General features: G+C 45.6%; 1 protein-coding gene across 4 annotated transcripts in view; it reads right to left on the minus strand.

Annotated features, from left to right (window-relative positions):
- Positions 1–27,727, minus strand: part of xpo1b (exportin 1 (CRM1 homolog, yeast) b) — a 79,323-nt gene that overhangs the window by 21,844 nt on the left and 29,752 nt on the right. For all 4 annotated transcript variants that reach the window (XM_045714168.1, XM_045714170.1, XM_045714169.1 and 1 more), the window contains exons 7-17: positions 24,004–24,185; positions 21,157–21,205; positions 20,480–20,599; positions 15,708–15,836; positions 15,475–15,633; positions 14,279–14,476; positions 9,718–9,856; positions 8,717–8,898; positions 4,536–4,692; positions 3,964–4,127; positions 2,741–2,875 (exon numbers count right to left, since the gene is read on the minus strand). In XM_045714168.1, coding sequence (XP_045570124.1) covers positions 2,741–2,875; positions 3,964–4,127; positions 4,536–4,692; positions 8,717–8,898; positions 9,718–9,856; positions 14,279–14,476; positions 15,475–15,633; positions 15,708–15,836; positions 20,480–20,599; positions 21,157–21,205; positions 24,004–24,185 — 1,614 coding nt within the window. The remainder of the gene's footprint in view (positions 1–2,740; positions 2,876–3,963; positions 4,128–4,535; positions 4,693–8,716; positions 8,899–9,717; positions 9,857–14,278; positions 14,477–15,474; positions 15,634–15,707; positions 15,837–20,479; positions 20,600–21,156; positions 21,206–24,003; positions 24,186–27,727) is intronic.

Below are 27,727 nucleotides of genomic sequence, written 5' to 3' on the forward strand. Positions count from 1 at the left end.
TACTGGGTAGAGAGGAACCAGGCTCTGAGGGGTGGCCAGTCCTCTCCTGGCTGTACTGGGTTGAGAGGAACCAGGCTCTGAGGGGTGGCCAGTCCTCTCCTGGCTGTACTGGGTAGAGAGGAACCAGGCTCTGAGGGGTGGCCAGTCCTCTCCTGGCTGTTCTGGGTAGAGAGGAACCAGGCTCTGAGGGGTGGCCAGTCCTCTCCTAGCTGTACTGGGTAGAGAGGAACCAGGCTCTGAGGGGTGACCAGTCCTCTCCTAGCTGTACTGGGTAGAGAGGAACCAGGCTCTGAGGGGTGACCAGTCCTCTCCTGGCTGTACTGGGTAGAAATGTAAGAGAAGGGTACTTTAGTGATCATGAGACTGAAACGTGAATGGACGGAGTTAAAACATGACAATAATAAAGGGGTTGACTAGAGAAGAAACAGATATGATGAGCCTGTTTATTCATTCTGATTATATTGAGTTTAATAATGCCAATAAGCTGCAACAGCTACTCTTCCTCCTGGGGTCCGCAAAGAACAAAACAATCATTTACAATCAATTACCTCAATGGAGAATACTTTTTTCAGTTCAGGAGTAAACTTTATCTGTGTCCTGGACAAATAGCCCATAAAGACAGCTGGACATCATTAGAGAGAAAATAGATTTTGTATATTCAGTTTCCCAGGTGTGTGGGTGACTTGATCAGGGTTATTGATCAGGGTTATTGATCAGACTGAAACTGTCACGTCCTGACCAGTAAAAGGGGTTATTTGTTATTGTAGTTTGGTCAGGACGTGGCAGGGGGTGTTTGTTTAGAGTGTTTCGGGGTTTGTTGGGCTATGTTCTTTGTTAGTCTATTTCTATGTTAGTTCTAGTATGTCTATTTCTATGTGATGTTTATTGGGTGGACCTTCAATTGGAAGCAGCTGCTCCTCGTTGCTTCTAATTGAAGGTCCTATTTAAGAGGGGTGTTTTTCTATGGGATTTGTGGGTAGTTGTTCCTTGGTTAATGTTTGTTGCACCTGACAGGACTGTTTTGTCCTTTTTCTATACGTATTTAGTTGTTTCTCTTTCTTCAAAATAAAAAGAAGATGAGTATACATATTACCGCTGCGTTTTGGTCCAATCCATACAACAACCGTGACAGAAACGTGAATGGATTAAGTTAATAATCTTTCACTGCAGTGGACTAAATCAGGGTCACAGAAGACTGAAATATAACAAAACTGTTTGACATAGAAACATCAGATTTTCTGGTTTTTTTTAATATATTTTTTATTTATACAACTTATTAATTAGGAAATGATGAAAAATATGAATAACATACCAGCCATGAGGCCACTAGGTGATTTGACTACAGGAAAGGGGTAGCCACTACAGGTCTTTGACTACAGGAAAGGGGTAGCTACTACAGGTCTTTGACTACAGGAAAGGGGTAGCTACTACAGGTCTTTGACTACAGGAAAGGGGTAGCCACTACAGGTCTTTGACTACAGGAAAGGGGTAGCTACTACAGGTCTTTGACTACAGGAAAGGGGTAGCCACTACAGGTCTTTGACTACAGGAAAGGGGTAGCTACTACAGGTCTTTGACTACAGGAAAGGGGTAGCTACTACAGGTCTTTGACTACAGGAAAGGGGTAGCGACTACAGGTCTTTGACTACAGGAAAGGGGTAGCCACTACAGGTCTTTGACTACAGGAAAGGGGTAGCTACTACAGGTCTTTGACTACAGGAAAGGGGTAGCCACTACAGGTCTTTGACTACAGGAAAGGGGTAGCTACTACAGGTCTTTGACTACAGGAAAGGGGTAGCTACTACAGGTCTTTCTGTGACCTGGGGTTCTCCAGCAGCTGAACACATGTACATAACAGTCCTGACCTGGGTTTCAATCAGACACACTGCTCTTCTGAACAACGCTCTCCCTCCATCCTGTCTTACTCACTGTCCTATCCAGTCACGTTCTCACTGGGCGATTTTAGCTTATTTACAAAACATTTACAAAATATGAAATGAATGATCACAGAGTGAATAGATTGATTATTACAGGAGTGAATAGACTGATTATTACAGGAGTGAATAGATTGATTAATACAGGAGTGAATAGATTCATCATTACAGGAGTGAATAGATTCATCATTACAGGAGTGAATAGATTCATCATTACAGGAGTGAATAGATTCATTATTACAGGGGTGAATAGATTCATTATTACAGGAGTGAATAGATTCATTATTACAGGAGTGAATAGATTGATTATTACAGGAGTGAATAGATTCATTATTACAGGAGTGAATAGATTCATTATTACAGGAGTGAATAGATTCATTATTACAGGAGTGAATAGATTCATTATTACAGGAGTGAATAGATTGATTATTACAGGAGTGAATAGATTGATTATTACAGGAGTGAATAGATTGATTATTACAGGAGTGAATAGATTGATTATTACAGGAGTGAATAGATTGATTATTACAGGAGTGAATAGATTGATTATTACAGGAGTGAATAGATTGATTATTACAGGAGTGAATAGATTGATTATTACAGGAGTGAATAGATTGATTATTACAGGAGTGAATAGATTGATTATTACAGGAGTGAATAGATTGATTATTACAGGAGTGAATAGATTCATTATTACAGGAGTGAATAGATTGATTATTACAGGAGTGAATAGATTGATTATTACAGGAGTGAATAGATTGATTATTACAGGAGTGAATAGATTGATTATTACAGGAGTGACGTACCTTGGTGGCCTGTTGAATGATGCTGTCCCACACCTGGTTAGGTAGTAACATGTATTTCTCTATGATATGCTCTTGTACTGCCTGGTCTGTCTGGGCTCCGATCATATACCCCACGGCCTCGTAGAACGTATGAACCTGCACAACACACACAGATACATGTGACATAACATATACAAATACTAGATTCTACTCTGAGTCAGGGTGATGCTTCTCAGTAGACAGAGATAGATACACAAATACTAGATTCGGCTCTGAGTCAGCGTGATGCTTCTCAGTAGACAGAGATAGATACACAAATACTAGATTCTACTCTGAGTCAGCGTGATGCTTCTCAGTAGACAGAAATAGATACACAAATACTAGATTCTACTCTGAGTCAGCGTGATGCTTCTCAGTAGACAGAGATAGATACACAAATACTAGATTCTACTCTGAGTCAGCGTGATGCTTCTCAGTAGACAGAGATAGATACACAAATACTAGATTCTGCTCTGAGTCAGCGTGATGCATCTCAGTAGACAGAGATAGATACACAAATACTAGATTCTGCTCTGAGTCAGCGTGATGCATCTCAGTAGACAGAGATAGATACACAAATACTAGATTCTGTTCTGAGTCAGCGTGATGCATCTCAGTAGACAGAGATAGATACACAAATACTAGATTCTGCTCTGAGTCAGCGTGATGCTTCTCAGTAGAGAGAGATAGATACACAAATACTAGATTCTGCTCTGAGTCAGCGTGATGCTTCTCAGTGGACATAGAGATCAAGTCCCATCTAGTCAGTGTGTTTCTACAGCTTGGTACGAACACACAAACATAACATCAGCACTGAGGGATGGTCAAGGTTTGTAACTTTTGTCAGCGTTATTAATAATGAACACAGATACAAGAAACAGTGAAAGACAATCTGGGTTTTATTGGTTAGACTGGAAATGCTCAAATGTTCTGAATCCCAGCGCTTTTTCAGTAGACGACAGAGTCCTCTCTACTCAATCCATTTCTACAGCTTGGTATGTGTTCGAACCCATTTCAACATGCCCTAATACACGCCTTTTAGTTTTGGTTGAGTGAATGACAGTTATAGTTCTCTCTAGTCAGTGCATTTCTAGGGCCTGAGGCTGACCTATCTGTTGGGGTTAAAGGTCATGATGATGGAGTTGATGTTGTTGAGGATCTCGTCACGTGTGTGTGTGTGTGTGTGTGTGTGTGTGTGTGTGTACCTGTTGTGGCTGCAGGTCACAGATGATGGTGTTGATGTTGTTGAGGATCTCGTCGATGAAGGGCATCACCTCGCCCACCTGCACCTGGACAAAATGGCGACGGCACTTCTGGGCGATCTTGATGAAAGTGTCACACGCCATATCCTGTACCCCATCATGGGTCTCTGAGAGGGGGAGAAAGGGAGGGAGGGGGTGAGACAGGCTGGAAAACACACATCTCACCTCTGTACATCAGTTACACAGATAGAGTTAGTTCTCTCACCTCTGTACACCAGTTACACAGACAGAGTTAGTTCTCTCACCTCTGTACACCAGTTACACAAAGTTAGTTCTCTCACCTCTGTACACCAGTTACACAGACAGTTAGTTCTCTCTCCTCTGTACACCAGTTACACAAAGTTAGTTCTCTCACCTCTGTACACCAGTTACACAGACAGAGTTAGTTCTCTCACCTCTGTACACCAGTTACACAGACAGAGTTAGTTCTCTCACCTCTGTACACCAGTTACACAGACAGAGTTAGTTCTCTCACCTCTGTACACCAGTTACACAGACAGAGTTAGTTCTCTCACCGTGCATGAACTCAAAGAGTTTATTGACGACAGTCTTGAGGAACTTCCAGTGGGCTCTGAGGAAGCGAGGGTACTGGCCCACGATGTACATGATATTGGAGGCAATGATGGCCTTATTGTCCTTCCCCCTCTTCTGTTCACACAGACCCAGCAGATCCTACACACACACACACACACACACACACACACACACACACACACACACACACACACACACACACACACACACACACACACACACACACACACACACACACAGAATCCCAACTCAGTTAGACAGATGGATAACAGAGAGTCTTTGGACAATAGATGAGCGATATGTTCATCCTTGAGGTCCAGTGTGTCCAGAGGCAGCACTGTTTTACCCCCACATCTTTCCTCCTGCATCTCTGTCACATTGTCCATCAGCTCAACTAAATATCCACCAAACAAACTCCCATTCTTCTCCTTCTCCTAGAAAGATTCAGCTCAACATTCTCCTAGAAAGAAAGATTCAGCTCAACATTCTCCTAGAGAGAAAGATTCAGCTCAACATTCTCCTGAAGAGAAAGATTCAGCTCAACATTCTCCTGAAGAGAAAGATTCAGCTCAACATTCTCCTGAAGAGAAAGATTCAGCTCAACATTCTCCTGAAGAGAAAGATTCAGCTCAACATTCTCCTGAAGAGAAAGATTCAGCTCAACATTCTCCTAGAGAGAAAGATTCTGCTCAACATTCTCCTAGAGAGAAAGATTCTGCTCAACATTCTCCTGAAGAGAAAGATTCAGCTCAACATTCTCCTGAAGAGAAAGATTCAGCTCAACATTCTGCTGAAGAGAAAGATTCAGCTCAACATTCTCCTAGAGAAAGATTCAGCTCAACATTCTCCTAGAGAGAAAGATTCAGCTCAACATTCTCCTGAAGAGAAAGATTCAGCTCAACATTCTCCTGAAGAGAAAGATTCAGCTCAACATTCTCCTGAAGAGAAAGATTCAGCTCAACATTCTCCTGAAGAGAAAGATTCAGCTCAACATTCTCCTGAAGAGAAAGATTCAGCTCAACATTCTCCTGAAGAGAAAGATTCAGCTCAACATTCTCCTGAAGAGAAAGATTCAGCTCAACATTCTCCTGGAGAGAAAGATTCAGCTCAACATTCTCCTGAAGAGAAAGATTCAGCTCAACATTCTCCTGAAGAGAAAGATTCAGCTCAAAATTCTCCTAGAGAGAAAGATTCAGCTCAACATTCTCCTAGAGAGAAAGATTCAGCTCAACATTCTCCTGAAGAGAAAGATTCAGCTCAACATTCTCCTGAAGAGAAAGATTCAGCTCAACATTCTCCTGAAGAGAAAGATTCAGCTCAACATTCTCCTGAAGAGAAAGATTCAGCTCAACATTCTCCTGAAGAGAAAGACTCAGCTCAACATTCTCCTGAAGAGAAAGATTCTGCTCAACATTCTCCTAGAGAGAAAAATTCAGCTCAACATTCTCCCGAAGAGAAAGATTCAGCTCAACATTCTCCCGAAGAGAAAGATTCTGCTCAACATTCTCCTAGAGAAAGATTCAGCTCAACATTCTCCTGAAGAGAAAGATTCTGCTCAACATTCTCCTAGAGAGAAAGTTTCAGCTCAACATTCTCCTGAAGAGAAAGATTCAGCTCAACATTCTCCTAGAGAGAAAGATTCAGCTCAACATTCTCCTAGAAAGATTCAGCTCAACATTCTCCTGAAGAGAAAGATTCAGCTCAACATTCTCCTGAAGAGAAAGATTCAGCTCAACATTCTCCTGAAGAGAAAGATTCTGCTCAACATTCTCCTGAAGACAAAGATTCTGCTCAACATTCTCCCAGAGAGAAAGATTCAGCTCAACATTCTCCTGAAGAGAAAGATTCAGCTCAACATTCTCCTGAAGAGAAAGATTCAGCTCAACATTCTCCTAGAGAGAAAGATTCAGCTCAACATTCTCCTGAAGAGAAAGATTCAGCTCAACATTCTCCTGAAGAGAAAGATTCAGCTCAACATTCTCCTGAAGAGAAAGATTCAGCTCAACATTTTCCTAGAGAGAAAGATTCTGCTCAACATTCTCCTAGAGAGAAAGATTCTGCTCAACATTCTCCTGAAGAGAAAGATTCAGCTCAACATTCTCCTAGAGAAAGATTCAGCTCAACATTCTCCTAGAGAGAAAGATTCAGCTCAACATTCTCCTAGAGAAAGATTCAGCTCAACATTCTCCTGAAGAGAAAGATTCAGCTCAACATTCTCCTGAAGAGAAAGATTCAGCTCAACATTCTCCTGAAGAGAAAGATTCAGCTCAACATTCTCCTGAAGAGAAAGATTCAGCTCAACATTCTCCTGAAGAGAAAGACTCAGCTCAACATTCTCCTGAAGAGAAAGATTCTGCTCAACATTCTCCTAGAGAGAAAAATTCAGCTCAACATTCTCCCGAAGAGAAAGATTCAGCTCAACATTCTCCCGAAGAGAAAGATTCAGCTCAACATTCTCCTGAAGAGAAAGATTCAGCTCAACATTCTCCTAGAAAGATTCAGCTCAACATTCTCCTGAAGAGAAAGATTCAGCTCAACATTCTCCTGAAGAGAAAGATTCTGCTCAACATTCTCCTGAAGAGAAAGATTCAGCTCAACATTCTCCCAGAGAGAAAGATTCAGCTCAACATTCTCCTGAAGAGAAAGATTCAGTTCAACATTCTCCTGAAGAGAAAGATTCAGCTCAACATTCTCCTAGAGAGAAAGATTCAGCTCAACATTCTCCTGAAGAGAAAGATTCTGCTCAACATTCTCCTGAAGAGAAAGATTCAGCTCAACATTCTCCTAGAGAGAAAGATTCAGCTCAACATTCTCCTAGAGAGAAAGATTCTGCTCAACATTCTCCTAGAGAGAAAGATTCAGCTCAACATTCTCCTGAAGAGAAAGATTCAGCTCAACATTCTCCTGAAGAGAAAGATTCAGCTCAACATTCTCCTGAAGAGAAAGATTCAGCTCAACATTCTCCTAGAGAAAGATTCAGCTCAACATTCTCCTAGAGAGAAAGATTCAGCTCAACATTCTCCTGAAGAGAAAGATTCAGCTCAACATTCTCCTGAAGAGAACGACTCAGCTCAACATTCTCCTAGAGAGAAAGATTCAGCTCAACATTCTCCAGTAGAGAAAGATTCAGCTCAACATTCTCCTGAAGAGAAAGATTCAGCTCAACATTCTCCTGAAGAGAAAGATTCTGCTCAACATTCTCCTAGAGAGAAAGATTCAGCTCAACATTCTCCTGAAGAGAAAGATTCAGCTCAACATTCTCCTGAAGAGAAAGATTCAGCTCAACATTCTCCTAGAGAGAAAGATTCAGCTCAACATTCTCCCAGAGAGAAAGATTCAGCTCAACATTCTCCTGAAGAGAAAGATTCAGCTCAACATTCTCCTGAAGAGAAAGATTCTGCTCAACATTCTCCTGAAGAGAAATATTCTGCTCAACATTCTCCCAGAGAGAAAGATTCAGCTCAACATTCTCCTGAAGAGAAAGATTCAGCTCAACATTCTCCTGAAGAGAAAGATTCTGCTCAACATTCTCCTGAAGAGAAATATTCTGCTCAACATTCTCCCAGAGAGAAAGATTCAGCTCAACATTATCCTGAAGAGAAAGATTCAGCTCAACATTCTCCTGAAGAGAAAGATTCAGCTCAACATTCTCCTAGAGAGAAAGATTCAGCTCAACATTCTCCTGAAGAGAAAGATTCAGCTCAACATTCTCCTGAAGAGAAAGATTCTGCTCAACATTCTCCTGAAGAGAAATATTCTGCTCAACATTCTCCCAGAGAGAAAGATTCAGCTCAACATTCTCCTGAAGAGAAAGATTCAGCTCAACATTCTCCTGAAGAGAAAGATTCAGCTCAACATTCTCCTGAAGAGAAAGATTCAGCTCAACATTCTCCTGAAGAGAAAGATTCAGCTCAACATTCTCCTGAAGAGAAAGATTCAGCTTAACATTCTCCTGAAGAGAAAGATTCTGCTCAACATTCTCCTGAAGAGAAAGATTCTGCTCAACATTCTCCTGAAGAGAAAGATTCTGCTCAACATTCTCCCAGAGAGAAAGATTCAGCTCAACATTCTCCTAAAGCCTTCTGGTCATCAAGTCTCTACATGAATCCCATTTTACTCTCTCCGTTATACCGCTCTACTTGTCCATAGGTGGCCTCCGTACCTTGATGACGGTAACCAGGAACCTCTTCTCGTCCTCTTCGTGCATGGCTCCACTGATGGACCCTATAGCCCAGCACAGTGTGTTGAGGTTCTTCCAGGACCACTCTGTACCGTTCACCTGGTTATGAAGCTTCTCTGTCATTATACGCTCCGTGTCTGCATAGTCCAGATGGGTCAGGTACACTAGAGAGAGAGAGACAAACAGAGAGAGAGAGAGAGAGAGACAGAGAGACAGAGAGAGAGAGACAAACAAACAGAGAGAGACAGAGACAGAGAGAGACAAACAGAGAGACGGAGATAGAGAGAGACAGAGAGACAGAGCGAGTGAGAGAGACAGAGCGAGAGAGAGAGACAGAGCGAGAGAGAGAGACAGAGCGAGCGACAGAGACAGAGCGAGCGACAGAGACAGAGCGAGCGACAGAGACAGAGCAAAAGAGAGACAGAGCGAGTGAGAAAGACAGAGCGAGTGAAAGAGACAGAGCAAGTGAGAGACAGAGCGAGTGAGACAGAGCGAGTGAGAGAGACAGAGCGAAGTGAGAGAGACAGAGCGAGTGAGAGAGACAGAGCGAGTGAGAGAGACAGAGCGAGTGAGAGAGACAGAGCGAGTGAGAGAGACAGAGCGAGAGACAGAGCGAGAGACAGAGCGAGAGAGACAGAGCGAGAGAGAGAGACAGAGCGAGAGAGAGACAGAGCGAGAGACAGAGTGAGAGAGAGCGAGAGACAGAGTGAGAGAGACAGAGCGAGAGAGACAGAGCGAGAGACAGAGTGAGAGAGAGCATGAGAGAGAGAGGAGACGATCACAGAGAGTTTAGAGTGTAGATCCAGTCAATAGACTATAGTCCTTATTGAACATGTAGTAGTGCTGTACAGTTATGTGATGTCCACAAAGGAAACTGACAATCAGTCTAAATGTAGAAAGTAACACATAGACTATTCCAAACAGCTGCTGTATCTGGTTCCTGCACTCATCAAGCATCACCCCACCACACACACGTGACTTACCCAGTGTCTCCCTCATGTTCTTGTAGAGGTTGATGGAGTCTGTATCCTTCATGAACTCTCGTACCACCTCTCCCTGGTCATTCTCCACCACCAGCACCTCCTCCGGCTTGGCCATGCGGCTCACCATCAGCAGACGCACCTGTTACCAACATCAACAGCCGTCAAGACACACACAGAGAGACACGGAGAGAGACAGACACAGAGACACGGAGAGAGACACACACAGAGACACGGAGAGAGACACACACAGAGACACGGAGAGAGACAGACACAGAGAGACACGGAGAGAGACAGACACAGAGAGACACGGAGAGAGACACACAGAGAGACACGGAGAGAGACAGACACAGAGAGACACGGAGAGAGACAGACACAGAGAGACACGGAGAGAGACACACAGAGAGACACGGAGAGAGACACACAGAGAGACACGGAGAGGGACAGACACAGAGAGACACGGAGAGAGACACACAAAGAGACACGGAGAGAGACAGACACAGAGAGACACGGAGAGAGACACACAAAGAGACACGGAGAGAGACACACATAGAGACACGGAGAGAGACACGGAGAGAGACACACATAGAGACACGGAGAGAGACACACACAGAGACACGGAGAGAGACACACACAGAGACACGGAGAGAGACACACACAGAGACACGGAGAGAGACACACACAGAGACACGGAGAGAGACACACACAGAGACACGGAGAGAGACACACACAGAGACACGGAGAGAGACACACACAGAGACACACATAGAGACACGGAGAGAGACACACACAGAGACACGGAGAGAGACACACACAGAGACACGGAGAGAGACACACATAGAGACACGGAGAGAGACACGGAGAGAGACACACATAGAGACACGGAGAGAGACACACACAGAGACACGGAGAGAGACACACACAGAGACACGGAGAGAGACACACACAGAGACACGGAGAGAGACACACACAGAGACACGGAGAGAGACACACACAGAGACACGGAGAGAGACACACACAGAGACACGGAGAGAGACACACACAGAGACACACATAGAGACACGGAGAGAGACACACACAGAGACACGGAGAGAGACAGACACAGAGACACGGAGAGAGACACACACAGAGACACGGAGAGAGACACACACAGAGACACGGAGAGAGACACACATAGAGACACGGAGAGAGACACGGAGAGAGACACACATAGAGACACGGAGAGAGACACACACAGAGACACGGAGAGAGACACACACAGAGACACGGAGAGAGACAGACACAGAGACACGGAGAGAGACACACACAGAGACACGGAGAGAGACACACACAGAGACACGGAGAGAGACACACATAGAGACACGGAGAGAGACACGGAGAGAGACACACATGAGAGAGACACACACAGAGACACGGAGAGAGACACACACAGAGACACGGAGAGAGACACACACAGAGACACGGAGAGAGACACACACAGAGACACGGAGAGAGACACACACAGAGACACGGAGAGAGACACACACAGAGACACGGAGAGAGACACACACAGAGACACACATAGAGACACGGAGAGAGACACACACAGAGACACGGAGAGAGACAGACACAGAGACACGGAGAGAGACACACACAGAGACACGGAGAGAGACACACACAGAGACACGGAGAGAGACACACACAGAGACACGGAGAGAGACACACACAGAGACACGGAGAGAGACACACACAGAGACACGGAGAGAGACACACATAGAGACACGGAGAGAGACACACATAGAGACACGGAGAGAGACACACATAGAGACACGGAGAGAGACACACATAGAGACACGGAGAGAGACACGGAGAGAGACACACATAGAGACACACACAGAGACACGGAGAGAGACACACACAGAGACACGGAGAGAGACACACATAGAGACACACACAGAGACACGGAGAGAGACACACACAGAGACACGGAGAGAGACACACATAGAGACACACACAGAGACACGGAGAGAGACACACACAGAGACACGGAGAGAGACACACACAGAGACACGGAGAGAGACACACACAGAGACACAGAGAGAGACACACACAGAGACACGGAGAGAGACACACACAGAGACACGGAGAGAGACACACAGAGAGACACACAGAGAGACACACACAGAGACACACAGAGAGACACGGAGAGAGACACACATAGAGACACGGAGAGAGACACACACAGAGACACACACAGAGACACAGAGAGACACAGAGAGAGACACAGAGAGAGAGACACACACAGAGAGAGACACACACAGAGAGAGACACACACAGAGACACAGAGAGAGAGACACACACAGAGACACACAGAGAGACACACACAGAGACACACAGAGAGACACGGAGAGAGACACACATAGAGACACGGAGAGAGACACACAGAGAGACACGGAGAGAGACACACACAGAGACACGGAGAGAGACACACACAGAGACACAGAGAGAGACACACACAGAGACACGGAGAGAGACACACACAGAGACACAGAGAGAGAGACACACACAGAGACACGGAGAGAGACACACACAGAGACACACAGAGAGACACAGAGAGAGACACACACAGAGACACGGAGAGAGTCACACACAGAGACACGGAGAGAGACACACACAGAGACACGGAGAGAGACACACACAGAGACACAGAGAGAGACACACACAGAGACACGGAGAGAGACACACACAGAGACACAGAGAGAGAGACACACACAGAGACACACAGAGAGACACACACAGACACACGGAGAGAGACACACACAGAGACACACAGAGAGACACGGAGAGAGACACACAGAGAGACACGGAGAGAGACACACACAGAGACACGGAAAGAGACACACACAGAGACACACAGAGACACACACACACAGAGACACGGAGAGAGACACACACAGAGACACACAGAGAGACACACACAGAGACACGGAGAGAGACACACACAGAGACACGGAGAGAGACACACAGAGACACAGAGAGAGACACACACAGAGACACACACAGAGACACGGAGAGAGACACACACAGAGACACAGAGAGAGACACAGAGAGAGACACACACAGAGACACGGAGAGAGACACACACAGAGACACGGAGAGAGACACACACAGAGACACGGAGAGAGACACACACAGAGACACAGAGAGAGACACACACAGAGACACGGAGAGAGACACACACAGAGACACGGAGAGAGACACACACAGAGACACGGAGAGAGACACACACAGAGACACGGAGAGAGAGAGACACGGAGAGAGACACACATAGAGACACAGAGAGAGACACACACAGAGACACACACAGAGACACGGAGAGAGACACACACAGAGACACGGAGAGAGACACACACAGAGACACGGAGAGAGACACACACAGAGACACGGAGAGAGACACACACAGAGACACGGAGAGAGACACACACAGAGACACGGAGAGAGACACACACAGAGACACGGAGAGAGACACGGAGAGAGACACACACAGAGACACGGAGAGAGACACGGAGAGAGACACACACAGAGACACGGAGAGAGACACACACAGAGACACGGAGAGAGACACACACAGAGACACGGAGAGAGACACACATAGAGACACACATAGAGACACGGAGAGAGACACACACAGAGACACGGAGAGAGACACAGAGAGAGACACGGAGAGAGACACACACAGAGACACGGAGAGAGACACACACAGAGACACGGAGAGAGACACACACAGAGACACGGAGAGAGACACACACAGAGACACGGAGAGAGACACACACAGAGACACGGAGAGAGACACACACAGAGACACGGAGAGAGACACACACAGAGACACGGAGAGAGACACACACAGAGACACGGAGAGAGACACACACAGAGACACGGAGAGAGACACACACAGAGACACGGAGAGAGACACACACAGAGACACGGAGAGAGACACACACAGAGACACGGAGAGAGACACACACAGAGACACGGAGAGAGACACGGAGAGAGACACACACAGAGACACGGAGAGAGACACACACAGAGACACGGAGAGAGACACACACAGAGACACGGAGAGAGACACACACAGAGACACGGAGAGAGACACACACAGAGACACGGAGAGAGACACACAGAGAGACAGAGAGAGAGACACACAGAGAAAGACACACACACAGAGAGGGAGACACACACAGAGAGAGAGAGAGACACACACAGAGACACAGACTGACTACACACACACTCACTTCATGCCAACAAATTCTTTGGACCACACACACTCTGACCATGTGCCAACAAATTTTCTCTCTCTCTGTCTGTCTGTCTGTCTGTCTGTCTGTCTGTCTGTCTGTCTGTCTGTCTGTCTGTCTGTCTGTCTGTCTGTCTGTCTGTCTGGTCACCTTGGAGAGTACAGGCAGGTAGAGCTGTCTGTCTGTCTGTCTGTCTGTCTGTCTGTCTGTCTGTCTGGTCACCTTGGAGAGTACAGGCAGGTAGAGCTGTCTGTCTGTCTGTCTGTCTGTCTGTCTGTCTGTCTGGTCACCTTGGAGAGTACAGGCAGGTAGAGCTGTCTGCGAGGAGGGACATCAAAGTGTTGTGATCCAGACAGCAGGGGGGAGGTGGAGGTGGAGAAGGGACTCTCCCTATAAAGCTCTGCAGCCAGGTGGTTCCAGTACTCCAGACAGATCTTAAAGATCTCTGTCTCCTCTACCTCAGACACCAGCAGCATGTAGTGGAGAGCCTGGAGGAGAGGAGGGGGAGAGGAGGAGAGAGAGGGGGGAGAGGAGGAGAGAGAGGGAGGAGAGAGGGGGAGAGGAGGGGGAGAGGGAGGAGAGAGAGGGAGGAGGGGGAGAGAAGGGGGAGAGAGGGGGAGGAGAGGAGGGGGAGAGGAGGGGGAGAGAAGGGGGAGAGAGGGGAGGAGAGAGGGAGGAGAGGAGGTGGGAGAGGGGAGGAGAGAGAGGGGGAGAGGAGGGAGGAGAGAGGGGGAGGAGAGAGAGGGAGGCGAAGAGGGGGGAGAGGGAGGAGAGGAGGTGGGAGAGGGGAGGAGAGGAAGGGGGAGAGAGAGGAGGGGAGAGAAGGGGGAGAGAGGGGGAGGAGAGGAGGTGGGAGAGGGTAGGAGAGAGGGGAGAGGAAGGGGAGAGAGAGGGAGAGAGGGAGAGGAAGGGGGAGAGAGAGGGTAGGAGAGAGGGGGAGAGAGGGGAGAGGAAGGGGGAGAGAGAGGGTAGGAGAGGAGGTGGGAGAGGGGAGGAGAGGAAGGGGAGAGAGAGGAGGGAGAGAAGGGGAGAGAGGGGGGGAGAGGAGGTGGGAGAGGGTAGGAGAGAGGGAGAGGAAGGGGAGAGAGAGGGTAGGAGAGAGGGGAGAGGAAGGGGAGAGAGAGGGAGGAGAGAGGGGGAGAGAGGGGAGGAGAGGTTACTTTGTTTAATTTGAAGAATCTGTTTGTATAGTTAGTGTTTAGTGGTTTTGTCCCACCCAGTCCCAGGATGTAACCATGTCCTCTGTTCTCCACTATGTCCCACCCAGTCCCAGGATGTAACCATGTCCTCTGTTCTCCACTATGTCCCACCCAGTCCCAGGATGTAACCATGTCCTCTGTCCCACCCAGTCCCAGGATGTAACCATGTCCTCTGTTCCACCCAGTCCCAGGATGTAACCAGTGGGCTTGAATCAACTAAGACCAGCAGCGTTCAGGAAATGAGAAAAGTGCCGTTTTGGGAGAAACGGTTGTGGTATGTTTCTTACCTCCATGAGTGTCTCTCGGAGGTTGGGCCTCTTCTCGATGAGCTGTCCGTGTTCCTTAAGGAACGTGCAGAGGAACAGGCTGAGGTTCTGGATGAAGTTCTGCTCGTCATCTTTACCGTTGGAATACGCCAGACGAATGTTGGTGTTCAGGGGAAGCATCTGGAGAGGGAGACCACGGCGATTAGGAATGGACGATTGACTGGGAAAGTGTGTGTGTGTGTGTGTGTGTATACCTGTTTGAGTTGACACATGGTGAGTGTGAAGAGGTTGACAAACTGCTCCTCGTATTGGCTGACACTGACCCCGGCGATCTCCGTCAGACACTTCAACGTCACGTTGCGGAACATCGGCACGTTCAGGAACTACAGAATCAATCAACCAATCACATGTCATTTATTAAGACCTTCTTACATCAGCAGATGTCATAAAGTGCTGTACAGAAACCCAGCCTAAAACCCCAGAGAGCAAGCAATGCAGATGTAGAAGCACGGTGGCTAGGAAAAACTCCCTGGAAAGCAGGAACCTAGGAAGAAACCTAGAGAGGAACCAGGCTCTGAGGGGTGACCAGTCCTCTCCTGGCTGTACTGGGTAGAGAGGAACCAGGCTCTGAGGGGTGGCCAGTCCTCTCCTAGCTGTACTGGGTAGAGAGGAACCAGGCTCTGAGGGGTGACCAGTCCTCTCCTGGCTGTACTGGGTAGAGAGGAACCAGGCTCTGAGGGGTGGCCAGTCCTCTCCTGGCTGTACTGGGTAGAGAGGAACCAGGCTCTGAGGGGTGACCAGTCCTCTCCTAGCTGTACTGGGTAGAGAGGAACCAGGCTCTGAGGGGTGACCAGTCCTCTCCTGGCTGTACTGGGTAGAGAGGAACCAGGCTCTGAGGGGTGACCAGTCCTCTCCTAGCTGTACTGGGTAGAGAGGAACCAGGCTCTGAGGGGTGACCAGTCCTCTCCTGGCTGTACTGGGTAGAGAGGAACCAGGCTCTGAGGGGTGGCCAGTCCTCTCCTGGCTGTACTGGGTAGAGAGGAACCAGGCTCTGAGGGGTGACCAGTCCTCTCCTGGCTGTACTGGGTAGAGAGGAACCAGGCTCTGAGGGGTGACCAGTCCTCTCCTAGCTGTACTGGGTAGAGAGGAACCAGGCTCTGAGGGGTGGCCAGTCCTCTCCTGGCTGTACTGGGTAGAGAGGAACCAGGCTCTGAGGGGTGGCCAGTCCTCTCCTGGCTGAATGCTCCCAGAAATGTATTTATAAAAGAGGAATCCCTCATCTTCTCCATTAACCTCTATGGGCTAACCTCTTCTCAACAGCCAGTGGAATCCCATGGCGCGATATTCAAATACCTTAGAAATGCTATTACTTCAATTTCTCAAACATATGACTATTTTACACCATTTTAAAGACAAGACTCTCGTTAATCTAACCACACTGTCCGATTTCAAAAAGGCTTTACAACGAAAGCAAAACATTAGATTATGTCAGCAGAGTACCCAGACAGAAATAATCAGACACCCATTTTTCAAGCTAGCATATGTCACAAAAACCAAAACCACAGCTAAATGCAGCACTAACCTTTGATGATCTTCATCAGATGACACTCCTAGGACATTATGTTATACAATACATGCATGTTTTGTTCAATCAAGTTCATATTTATATCAAAAACCTGCTTTTTACATTAGCATGCGACTAGCATGTGACTAGCATTCCCACCGAACACTTCCGGGGAATTTACTAAATTACTCACGATAAACGTTCACAAAAAACATAACAATTATTTTAAGAATTATAGATACAGAACTCCTTTATGCAATCGCGGTGTCCGATTTTAACCTCTCTGGGCTAGGCGGGACGAATTCGTCCCACCTACGTAACAGCCAGTTGAATCCTGTGGCGCGATTTTCAAAACCTTTGAAATGCTATTACTTCAATTTCTCAAACATATGACTATTTTACAGCTATTTAAAGACAAGACTCTCGTTAATATAACCACACTGTCCGATTTCAAAAAGGCTTTACAACGAAAGCAAAACATTAGATTATGTCAGCAGAGTACCAAGCCAGAAATAATCAGACACCCATTTTTCAAGCTAGCATATAATGTCACTAAAACCCAGAAGACAGCTAAATGCAGCACTAACCTTTGATGATCTTCATCAGATGACAACCCTGGGACATTATGTTATACAATACATGCATGTTTTGTTCAATCAAGTTCATATTTATATCAAAAACCAGCTTTTTACATTAGCATGTGACGTTCAGAACTAGCATACCCCCCGCAAACTTCCGGCGAATTCACTAACGATTTACTAAATTACTCACGATAAAAGTTCACAAAAAGCATAACAATTATTTTAAGAATTATAGATACAGAACTCCTCTATGCACTCGATATTTCCGATTTTAAAATAGCTTTTTGGTGAAAGCACATTTTGCAATATTCTAAGTACATAGCCCAGGCATCACGGGCTAGCTATTTAGACACCCGGCAAGTTTAGCACTCACCAATATCAGGTTTACTATTATAAAAGTTTGATTACCTTTTGTTGTCTTCGTCAGAATGCACTCCCAGGACTGCTACTTCAATAACAAATGTTGGTTTGGTCCAAAATAATCCATCGTTATATCCGAATAGCGGCGTTTTGTTCGTGCGTCCCAGACACTATCTGAAATGGTAAATCAGGGTCGCGCGCATGGCGCAATTCGTGACAAAAAAATCTAAATATTCCATTACCGTACTTCGAAGCATGTCAACCGCTGTTTAAAATCCATTTTTATGCCATTTTTCTCGTAAAAAGCGATAATATTCCGACCGGGAATGTCCATTTAGCTAAACAGAGGAAAGTAAACAAAGCTTTCGGTCGACGCGGGCACGAGCCTGAGTCTCACAGTACTGTTACCAGCCACTACCCAAACGCGCTACTTTTTTTCAGCCAGAGCCTGCAAAGCCACGATTCAGCTTTTTACCGCCTTCTGAGACCCTATGCCAGCCGTAGGAAGTGTCACGGGACAGCTAAGATCCTCACTCTTCAATAAACAGAGACAAGAAGAACGACACCTTGTCAGACAGGCCACTTCCTGCATGAAACCTTCTCAGTTTTTTGCCTGCCAAATGAGTTCTGTTATACTCACAGACAACATTCAAACAGTTTTAGAAACTTTCGGGTGTTTTCTATCCATATGTAATAAGTATATGCATATTCTAGTTACTGGGTAGGAGTGGTAACCAGATTAAATCGGGTACGTTTTTTATCCGGCGGTGTAAATACTGCCCCTAGCCCTAACAGGTTAAAATAGCTTTTCGGTGAAAGCACATTTTGCAATATTCTGAGTAGATAGCCCGGCCATCACGGGCTAGCTATTTTGACACCCACCAAGTGTGGTACTCACCAAACTCAGATTTACTATAAGAAAAATTGGATTACCTTTGCTGTTCTTCGTCAGAATGCACTCCCAGGACTTCTACTTCAATAACAAATGTTGGTTTGGTTCCAAATAATCCATAGTTATATCCAAATAGCGGCGTTTTGTTCGTGCGTTCAAGACACTATCCAAAGGGTAAAGAAGGGTGACGCGCCCGGCTCGTTTCGTGACAAAAAAATGCCAAATATCCCATTACCGTACTTCGAAGCATGTCAAACGCTGTTTAAAATCAATTTTTATGCGATTTTTCTCGTAAAAAAGCGATAATATTCCGACTGGGAAACCCTGTTTTCGTTCAAAGGCGAAAAAATTAAAACATGGTGTCGGCTCGTGCACGCGCCCCCAGTCTCCTTGTTCTCAGATCGACCACTATCCAAATGCGCTACTGTTTTTCAGCCATGGCCTGCAAAGTCACCATTCAACGTTCTGGCGCCTTCTGAGAGCCTATGGGAGCGTTAGAAAATGTCACCTTATGCCAGAGATCCCCTGTTTTGGATAGAGATGATCAAGAAATAGTCAGAGAGAGCGCTTCCTGTTTGGAATCTTCTCAGGTTTTGGCCTGCCAAATGAGTTCTGTTATACTCACAGACACCATTCAAACAGTTTTAGAAACTTTAGGGTGTTTTCTATCCAAATCAAACAATTATATGCATATTCTAGTTACTGGGCAGGAGTAGTAACCAGATTAAATCGGGTACGTTTTTTATCCGGCCGTGCAAATACTGCCCCCTATCCCCAACAGGTTAACTGTCCAGGGTTGTATTCATTAGGCGCCAAACAGAAGAAAACAGACTGAAACGCTTGTTTTCCGTTGCAACATGTTTTGCTACGATCGGTGTGCTTGACCTGGAGAATACGACCCACGTGTTGGCGAGAGAGGTCCTAAAACAAGCCCTAGTCCAGGGTTTCCCAAAAAACACTGCCCTACACTCTAAAAAGGATTGGTATTTGCAATACGGCAATAGCTTTACCTTGTCCTCTGTTAGGCTAGATGGAAACTATCCAATCCTTTCACACATAGCTATCTAGCTACACAAGGGCCTAGGAAATAGGTTGATTTAGACCAGGGCAGTAAACTAGACACGGATGTGAACACACACACAGCGAGAGAGAGACAGAGACAGAGCGCGAGACAGAGAGAGAGAGACAGAGAGCGAGAGACAGAGAGACAGAGAGCCAGAGACAGAGAGACAGAGAGCCAGAGACAGAGAGACAGAGAGCCAGAGACAGAGAGAGACTGAGAGCGAGAGAGACTGAGAGCGAGAGACAGAGAGACAGAGAGCCAGAGAGAGAGCGAGACAGACAGAGAGAGAGAGACAGAGAGCCAGAGACAAAGAGAGAGCGAGACAGAGAGAGAGAGACAGAGAGAGAGACCGAGAGAGACTGAGAGCGAGAGACAGAGAGACAGAGAGCCAGAGAGAGAGCGAGACAGACAGAGAGAGAGAGACAGAGAGCCAGAGACAAAGAGAGAGCAAGACAGAGAGAGAGAGACAGAGAGAGAGACCGAGAGCGAGACCGAGAGACAGAGAGAGACCGAGAGCGAGACAGAGAGAGACAGAGACAGAGAGAGAGCGAGACAGAGATATCTACCTTGTAGACGAGTGTGCTGATGAGTTTGGTCTCAAAAATGTACCCCAGAGGAATCCAGTTGAGAAACCTCAGCAGCGTTTCTAGAGTGGCGTGGACCAGTGGTGCATTCTGGGAATTCTCCTGGAGAACAGAACACACATGGGGGAAACGTTGACGACCAAATAAGAACAGTGGAGGAGAGATGAGGAAAAGTGCCATTGATGTTTATGTCCTCTGTAACTCAGTTGGTAGAGCACGGAGCTTGTAACACCAGGGTAGTGGGTTTGATTCCTGGGACCACCCATATATAATATGTATGCAGCTTGACTGTAAGTCTCTCTGGATAAAAGCGTCTGCTAAATGGCATATATTATTTAAGCAATAAGGCCCGAGGGGTTGTGGTATATGGCCAATACTCCACGGCTAAGGGCTGCTCTTATGCACGGCACAACGTGGAGTGCCTGGATGCAGCCATTAGCCACGGTATATTGGCCATATACCACAAACCCCCAAGGTGCTTTATTGCTATTATAAACTGGTTACCGGCATAATTAGAACAATAAAAATACATGTTGTCATAGCCGTGGTATACGGTGTGATATACCACAGCTTTCAGACAAAAAGCATTCAGGGCTCAAACCACCCAGTTTATAATATATTCTAAACTGGTCTGAGGTAAAGGAAGAGGCTTCACGTACCATGACAAACTGGCAGAGCTGGAATATCTGGGAGAATTCGTTACACATGCTGAAAGAGAGACAGTGAGTGTTACGACAGAGTCAGGATTTTATTTCCATTTTCAGGGTCACAGGAAGACAGCATAGCTCACACCAGACAAATACAACTCATGCCAGTTCTGTGGTGCAGACATTCTTGCCTATTGATTGTGGTGAGAGTTTATCAGTCTCTGAGATATGTAGGGCATCACTGTCTGAGGTGCAGACCAGGGGCGCGTTCCAGGTGGTCTTTACTGCAGTCACGCTGCACTGCTGATCAATCTCAGGATCCACATTGATATGAAACTGCTACCAGGAAGCAGTCACAGTGCACATATCAGAACACCACAACGTTTTAAGATCTAGTCTTTTCTCAGCTATACTAACAGCTTTTGGTAGAGCCGGGTGCTAACAGCTTTTGGTAGAGCAGGGTACTAACAGCTTTTGGTAGAGCAGGGTGCTAACAGCTTTTGGTAGAGCAGGGTGCTAACAGCTTTTGGTAGAGCAGGGTGCTAACAGCTTTTGGTAGAGCAGGGTGCTAACAGCTTTTGGTAGAGCCTGGTGCTAACAGCTTTTGGTAGAGCAGGGTACTAACAGCTTTTGGTAGAGCAGGGTACTAACAGCTTTTGGTAGAGCAGGGTACTAACAGCTTTTGGTAGAGCAGGGTGCTAACAGCTTTTAGTAGAGCCTGGTGCTAACAGCTTTTGGTAGAGCCGGGTGCTAACAGCTTTTGGTAGAGCAGGGTACTAACAGCTTTTGGTAGAGCCTGGTGCTAACAGCTTTTGGTAGAGCAGGGTGCTAACAGCTTTTGGTAGAGCAGGGTGCTAACAGCTTTTGGTAGAGCCTGGTGCTAACAGCTTTTGGTAGAGCAGGGTGCTAACAGCTTTTGGTAGAGCAGGGTGCTAACAGCTTTTGGTAGAGCAGGGTACTAACAGCTTTTGGTAGAGCAGGGTACTAACAGCTTTTGGTAGAGCAGGGTGCTAACAGCTTTGAGGTGCTACATTATATAAAAGAGTTTGGTCCGGTATGTATGACTCAGTTGGTAGAGGATGCTGATTGAAACGCTAGGATTGTGGGTTCGATTCCCGGGGCATATACAGAAAATGTATACACACATGACTAAGTGGCTTTAGATCAATGTGTCTGCTAAATGAATATATATATATATATATATATATATATATATATATATATATATATATATATACTGCTCAAAAAAATTAAGGGAACACTTAAACAACACATCCTAGATCTGAATGAAAGAAATAATCTTATGAAATACTTTTTTCTTTACATAATTGAATGTGCTGACAACAAAATCACACAAAAATAATCAATGGAAATCCAATTTATCAACCCATGGAGGTCTGGATTTGGAGTCACACTCAAAATTAAAGTGGAAAACCACACTACAGGCTGATCCAACTTTGATGTAATGTCCTTAAAACAAGTCAAAATGAGGCTCAGTAGTGTGTGTGGCCTCCACGTGCCTGTATGACCTCCCTACAACGCCTGGGCATGCTCCTGATGAGGTGGCGGATGGTCTCCTGAGGGATCTCCTCAGTCTGTGGTGCAACGTGGCGTTGGTGGATGGAGCGAGACATGATGTCCCAGATGTGCTCAATTGGATTCAGGTCTGGGGAATGGGCGGGCCAGTCCATAGCATCAATGCCTTCCTCTTGCAGGAACTGCTGACACACTCCAGCCACATGAGGTCTAGCATTGTCTTGCATTAGGAGGAACCCAGGGCCAACCGCACCAGCATATGGTCTCACAAAGGGTCTGAGGATCTCATTTCGGTACCTAATGGCAGTCAGGCTACCTCTGGCGAGCACATGGAGGGCTGTGCGGCCCCCCAAAGAAATGCCACCCCACACCATGACTGACCCACCGCCAAACCGGTCATGCTGGAGGATGTTGCAGGCAGCAGAACGTTCTCCACGGCGTCTCCAGACTCTGTCACGTCTGTCACGTGCTCAGTGTGAACCTGCTTTCATCTATGAAGAGCACAGGGCGCCAGTGGCGAATTTGCCAATCTTGGTGTTCTCTGGCAAATGCCAAACGTCCTGCACGGTGTTGGGCTGTAAGCACAACCCCCACCTGTGGACGTCGGGCCCTCATACCACCCTCATGGAGTCTGTTTCTGACCGTTTGAGCAGACACATGCACATTTGTGGGCTGCTGGAGGTCATTTTGCAGGGCTCTGGCAGTGCTTCTCCTGCTCCTCCTTGCACAAAGGCGGAGGTAGCAGTCCTGCTGCTGGGTTGTTGCCCTCCTACGGCCTCCTCCACGTCTCCTGATGTACTGGCCTGTCTCCTGGTAGCGCCTCAATGCTCTGGACACTACGCTGACTGACACAGCAAACCTTCTTGCCACAGCTCGCATTGATGTGCCATCCTGGATGAGCTGCACTACCTGAGCCACTTGTGTGGGTTGTAGACTCCGTCTCATGCTACCGCTAGAGTGAAAGCACCGCCAGCATTCAAAAGTGACCAAAACATCAGCCAGGAGGCATATGAACTGAGAAGTGGTCTGTGGTCACCACCTGCAGAACCACTCCTTTATTGGGGGTGTCTTGCTAATTGCCTATAATTTCCACCTGTTGAATATTCCATTTGCACAACAGCATGTGAAATTTATTGTCAATCCGTGTTGCTTCCTAAGTGGACAGTTTGATTTCACAGAAGTGTGATTGACTTGGAGTTACATTGTGTTGTTTAAGTGTTCCCTTTATTTTTTTGAGCAGTGTGTATATATATATATATACACACACACACACAAATATACAAAATCTGCTATGTTAAGATATACAGTAAATTTCTATATTACCTGTCTTTGAGGTGCTTGGCCTTGACCTGGGTCATCTGCCCACTAGAGAAGTCAAACACCTCCTCACTGAGCAGCTTGAGGATGATCATGTTGTTCTGACAGAGGCTCTCGCTGGTGCGGCTGGCTCCCACGATGTCACTGATGAACGTGGGCCAGTGCTTGGGCCACTCCTGCTTTAGGATCTGGAGAGAAAGGAGGAGAGGTATACACACACTTTAATATATACAATCATTCATACATGCAAACACATGCACACCCACTCGCGGATGCATGCCAACACACACACACACACAATACAGACATACTGTAGGTACACACACACACACAATACAGACATACTGTAGGTACACACACACACACACACACACACACACACACACACACACACACACACACACACACACACACACACACACACACACACACACACACACACACACACACACACACACGTGACCAATTAGGTTTGAACCCATGTGGTCTGCACACCACCAGACTACTGTGTCTTCAGAAAGTATTCACACCCCTTGACTTATTCCACATTGTGTTACAACCTGATTTTAAAATTGATTATATTGAGATTTTTTTTTCATCATCTTTTCTAGATTTTTACAAGTTAATACAAAAATGAGAATCTGAAATGTCTTGAGTCAATAAGTACTAAACCCCTTTGTTATGACAAACCTAAAGTTCAGGAGTAAAAATGTGCTTAACAAGTCACATAGTAAGTTGGATGGACTCACTCTGTGTACAATAACAGTGTTTAACATGATTTTGTAATAACTACCTCATCTCTGTAACCCACACATACAATTATCTATAAGGTCCCTCAGTCCAGCAGTGAATTGCAAACACAGATTCAACCACAAAGACCAGGGAGGTTTTCCAATGCCTCGCAAAGAAGGGCACCTATTGGTAGATGGGTAGAAATAAAAAAAAAAGCAGATGTTAAACATCCTTTTTAGCATGGTGAAGTTATTAATTACACATTGGATGGTGTATCAATACACCCAGTCACTACACAGATACAGGCGTCCTTCCTAACTCAGTTGCCGGAGAGGATGGAAACCGCTCAGGGATTTCACCTTGAGGCCAATGGTGACTTTAAAACAGTTACAGAGTTTAATGGCTGTGATAGGAGAAAACTGAGAATAGATCAACAACATTGTAGTTACTCCACAATACTAACCTAATTGACAGAGTGAAAAGAAGGAAGCCTGTACAGAATAAAAATATTCCAAAACATGCATCCTGTTTGCAACAAGGCACTAATGTAATACTGCAAAAAATGTGGCAGAGCGATTCACTTTTTGTCCTGAATTCAAAGTGTTATGTTTGGGGCAAATCCAATACAACACATCACTGAGTACCACGCTCCATATTTTCAAGCATGGTGGTGGCTGCATCATGTTATGGGTACGCTTGTCATAGGCAAGGGAGTTTCAGGTTCAGTCTGCTTTCCAACAGACACTGGGAGATGAATTCACCTTTCAGCAGGACAATAACCTACAACACAAGGCCACATCTACACTGGAGTTGCTTACCAAGAAGACCCTGAATGTACCTGAACGGCCAAGTTACAGTTTTAACTTAAATCTACTTGGAAATCTATGTCAAGACTTGAAAATGGTTGTCTAGCAATGATCAACAACCAATCTGACAGAGCTTGAAGAGTTTAAAAAGAATAATGTGTAAATATTGTACAATCCAGGTGTAGAAAGCTCTTAGAGACTTACCCAGAAAGACTCACAGCTGTAATCACTGGGTGATTCTAATATGTATTGACTCAGGGGGTTGAATACTTATCTAAATGAGATATTTCTGTAGTTCATTTTCAATAAATGGCCACAAGATTCAACACAATACCTTCAATAGTCCAATGTTTTATAAAATATGTCAGCTGGTACAGGATAAATGGTTTATTCCCCCTTCATAACTGGGTTAAGATGTGCTGCTACTCTGTGTTGTACTCCACTCAATATTTATTTTGGGTTTCACTACACTTCTTGTAATGACTATATGCTGTCTTCTAATAATATGTACCACCTAATAGGATTTATTTTATGTTTTCTATATGTGAGTTAAGTTGAGTTTTCTCCTCTAAATTTGCCATCCCATTCAACAATACAATGAATGTCAATAAATGTCTTATTTTTATTATTATTGAAAAATAATAAAACATATTATACAAATTTAAAAAATGTGCACAAATTTTGAAAAATAATGTTTTCACTTTGTCATTATGGGGTATTGTGTGTAGATGGGTGAGATTAAAAAAAATATTTAATCCACTTTGAATTCAGGATGTAACACAACAAAATGTGGAATAAATCAAGGGGTATGAATACTCACTCTGTGTGCAACACAAACATTGGCACACACACACACGCACACGCACACACACACAGGGATTTAGTACTGTAGATATGTGGTAGTGGTGGAGTAGGGGCCTGAGGGCACACAGTGTGTTGTGAATTCTGTGAATGTATTGTAATGTTTTTAAAATTGTATAAACTGCCGTAATTTTGCTGGACCCCAGGAAGAGGATCCATAATAAATACAAACAAAACCCTTTCTGAAGGCTCTGTATGTTAGCTTGCTGTGCTAAAGCCTACAGTGCCTTGCGAAAGTATTCGGCCCCCTTGAACTTTTCGACCTTTTGCCACATTTCAGGCTTCAAACATAAAGATATAAAACTGTAATTTTTTGTGAAGAATCAACAACAAGTGGGACACAATTATGAAGTGGAACGAAATTTATTGGATATATCAAACTTTTTTAACAAATAAAAAACGGAAAGATTGGCCGTGCAAAATTATTCAGCCCCTTTACTTTCAGTGCAGCAAACTCTCTCCAGAAGTTCAGTGAGGATCTCTGAATGATCCAATGTTGACCTAAATGACTAATGATGATAAATAGAATCCACCTGTGTGTAATCAAGTCTCCGTATAAATGCACCTGCTCTGTGATAGTCTCAGAGGTCCGTTTAAAGCGCAGAGAGCATCATGAAGAACAAGGAACACACCAGGCAGGTCCGAGATACTGTTGTGGAGAAGTTTAAAGATGGATTTGGATACAAAAAGATTTCCCAAGCTTTAAACATCCCAAGGAGCACTGTGCAAGCGATAATATTGAAATGGAAGGAGTATCAGACCACTGCAAATCTACGAAGACCCGGCCGTCCCTCTAAACTTTCAGCTCATACAAGGAGAAGACTGATCAGAGATGCAGCCAAGAGGCCCATGATCACTCTGGATGAACTGCAGAGATCTACAGCTGAGGTGGGAGACTCTGTCCATAGGACAACAATCAGTCGTATACTGCACAAATCTGGCCTTTATGGAAGAGTGGCAAGAAGAAAGCCATTTCTTAAAGATATCCATAAAAATTGTCGTTTAAAGTTTGCCACTAGCCACCTGGGAGACACACCAAACATGTGGAAGAAGGTGCTCTGGTCAGATGAAACCAAAATCGAACTTTTTGGCAACAATGCAAAACGTTATGTTTGGCGTAAAAGCAATACAGCTCATCACCCTGAACACACCATCCCCACTGTCAAACATGGTGGTGGCAGCATCATGGTTTGGGCCTGCTTTTCTTCAGCAGGGGCAGGGAAGATGGTTAAAATTGATGGGAAGATGGATGGAGCCAAATACAGGACCATTCTGGAAGAAAACCTGATGGAGTCTGCAAAAGACCTGACACTGGGACGGAGATTTGTCTT

Source organism: Salmo salar, unplaced genomic scaffold (genome assembly GCF_905237065.1).
Source record: "Salmo salar unplaced genomic scaffold, Ssal_v3.1, whole genome shotgun sequence".
Taxonomy (NCBI): domain Eukaryota; kingdom Metazoa; phylum Chordata; class Actinopteri; order Salmoniformes; family Salmonidae; genus Salmo; species Salmo salar.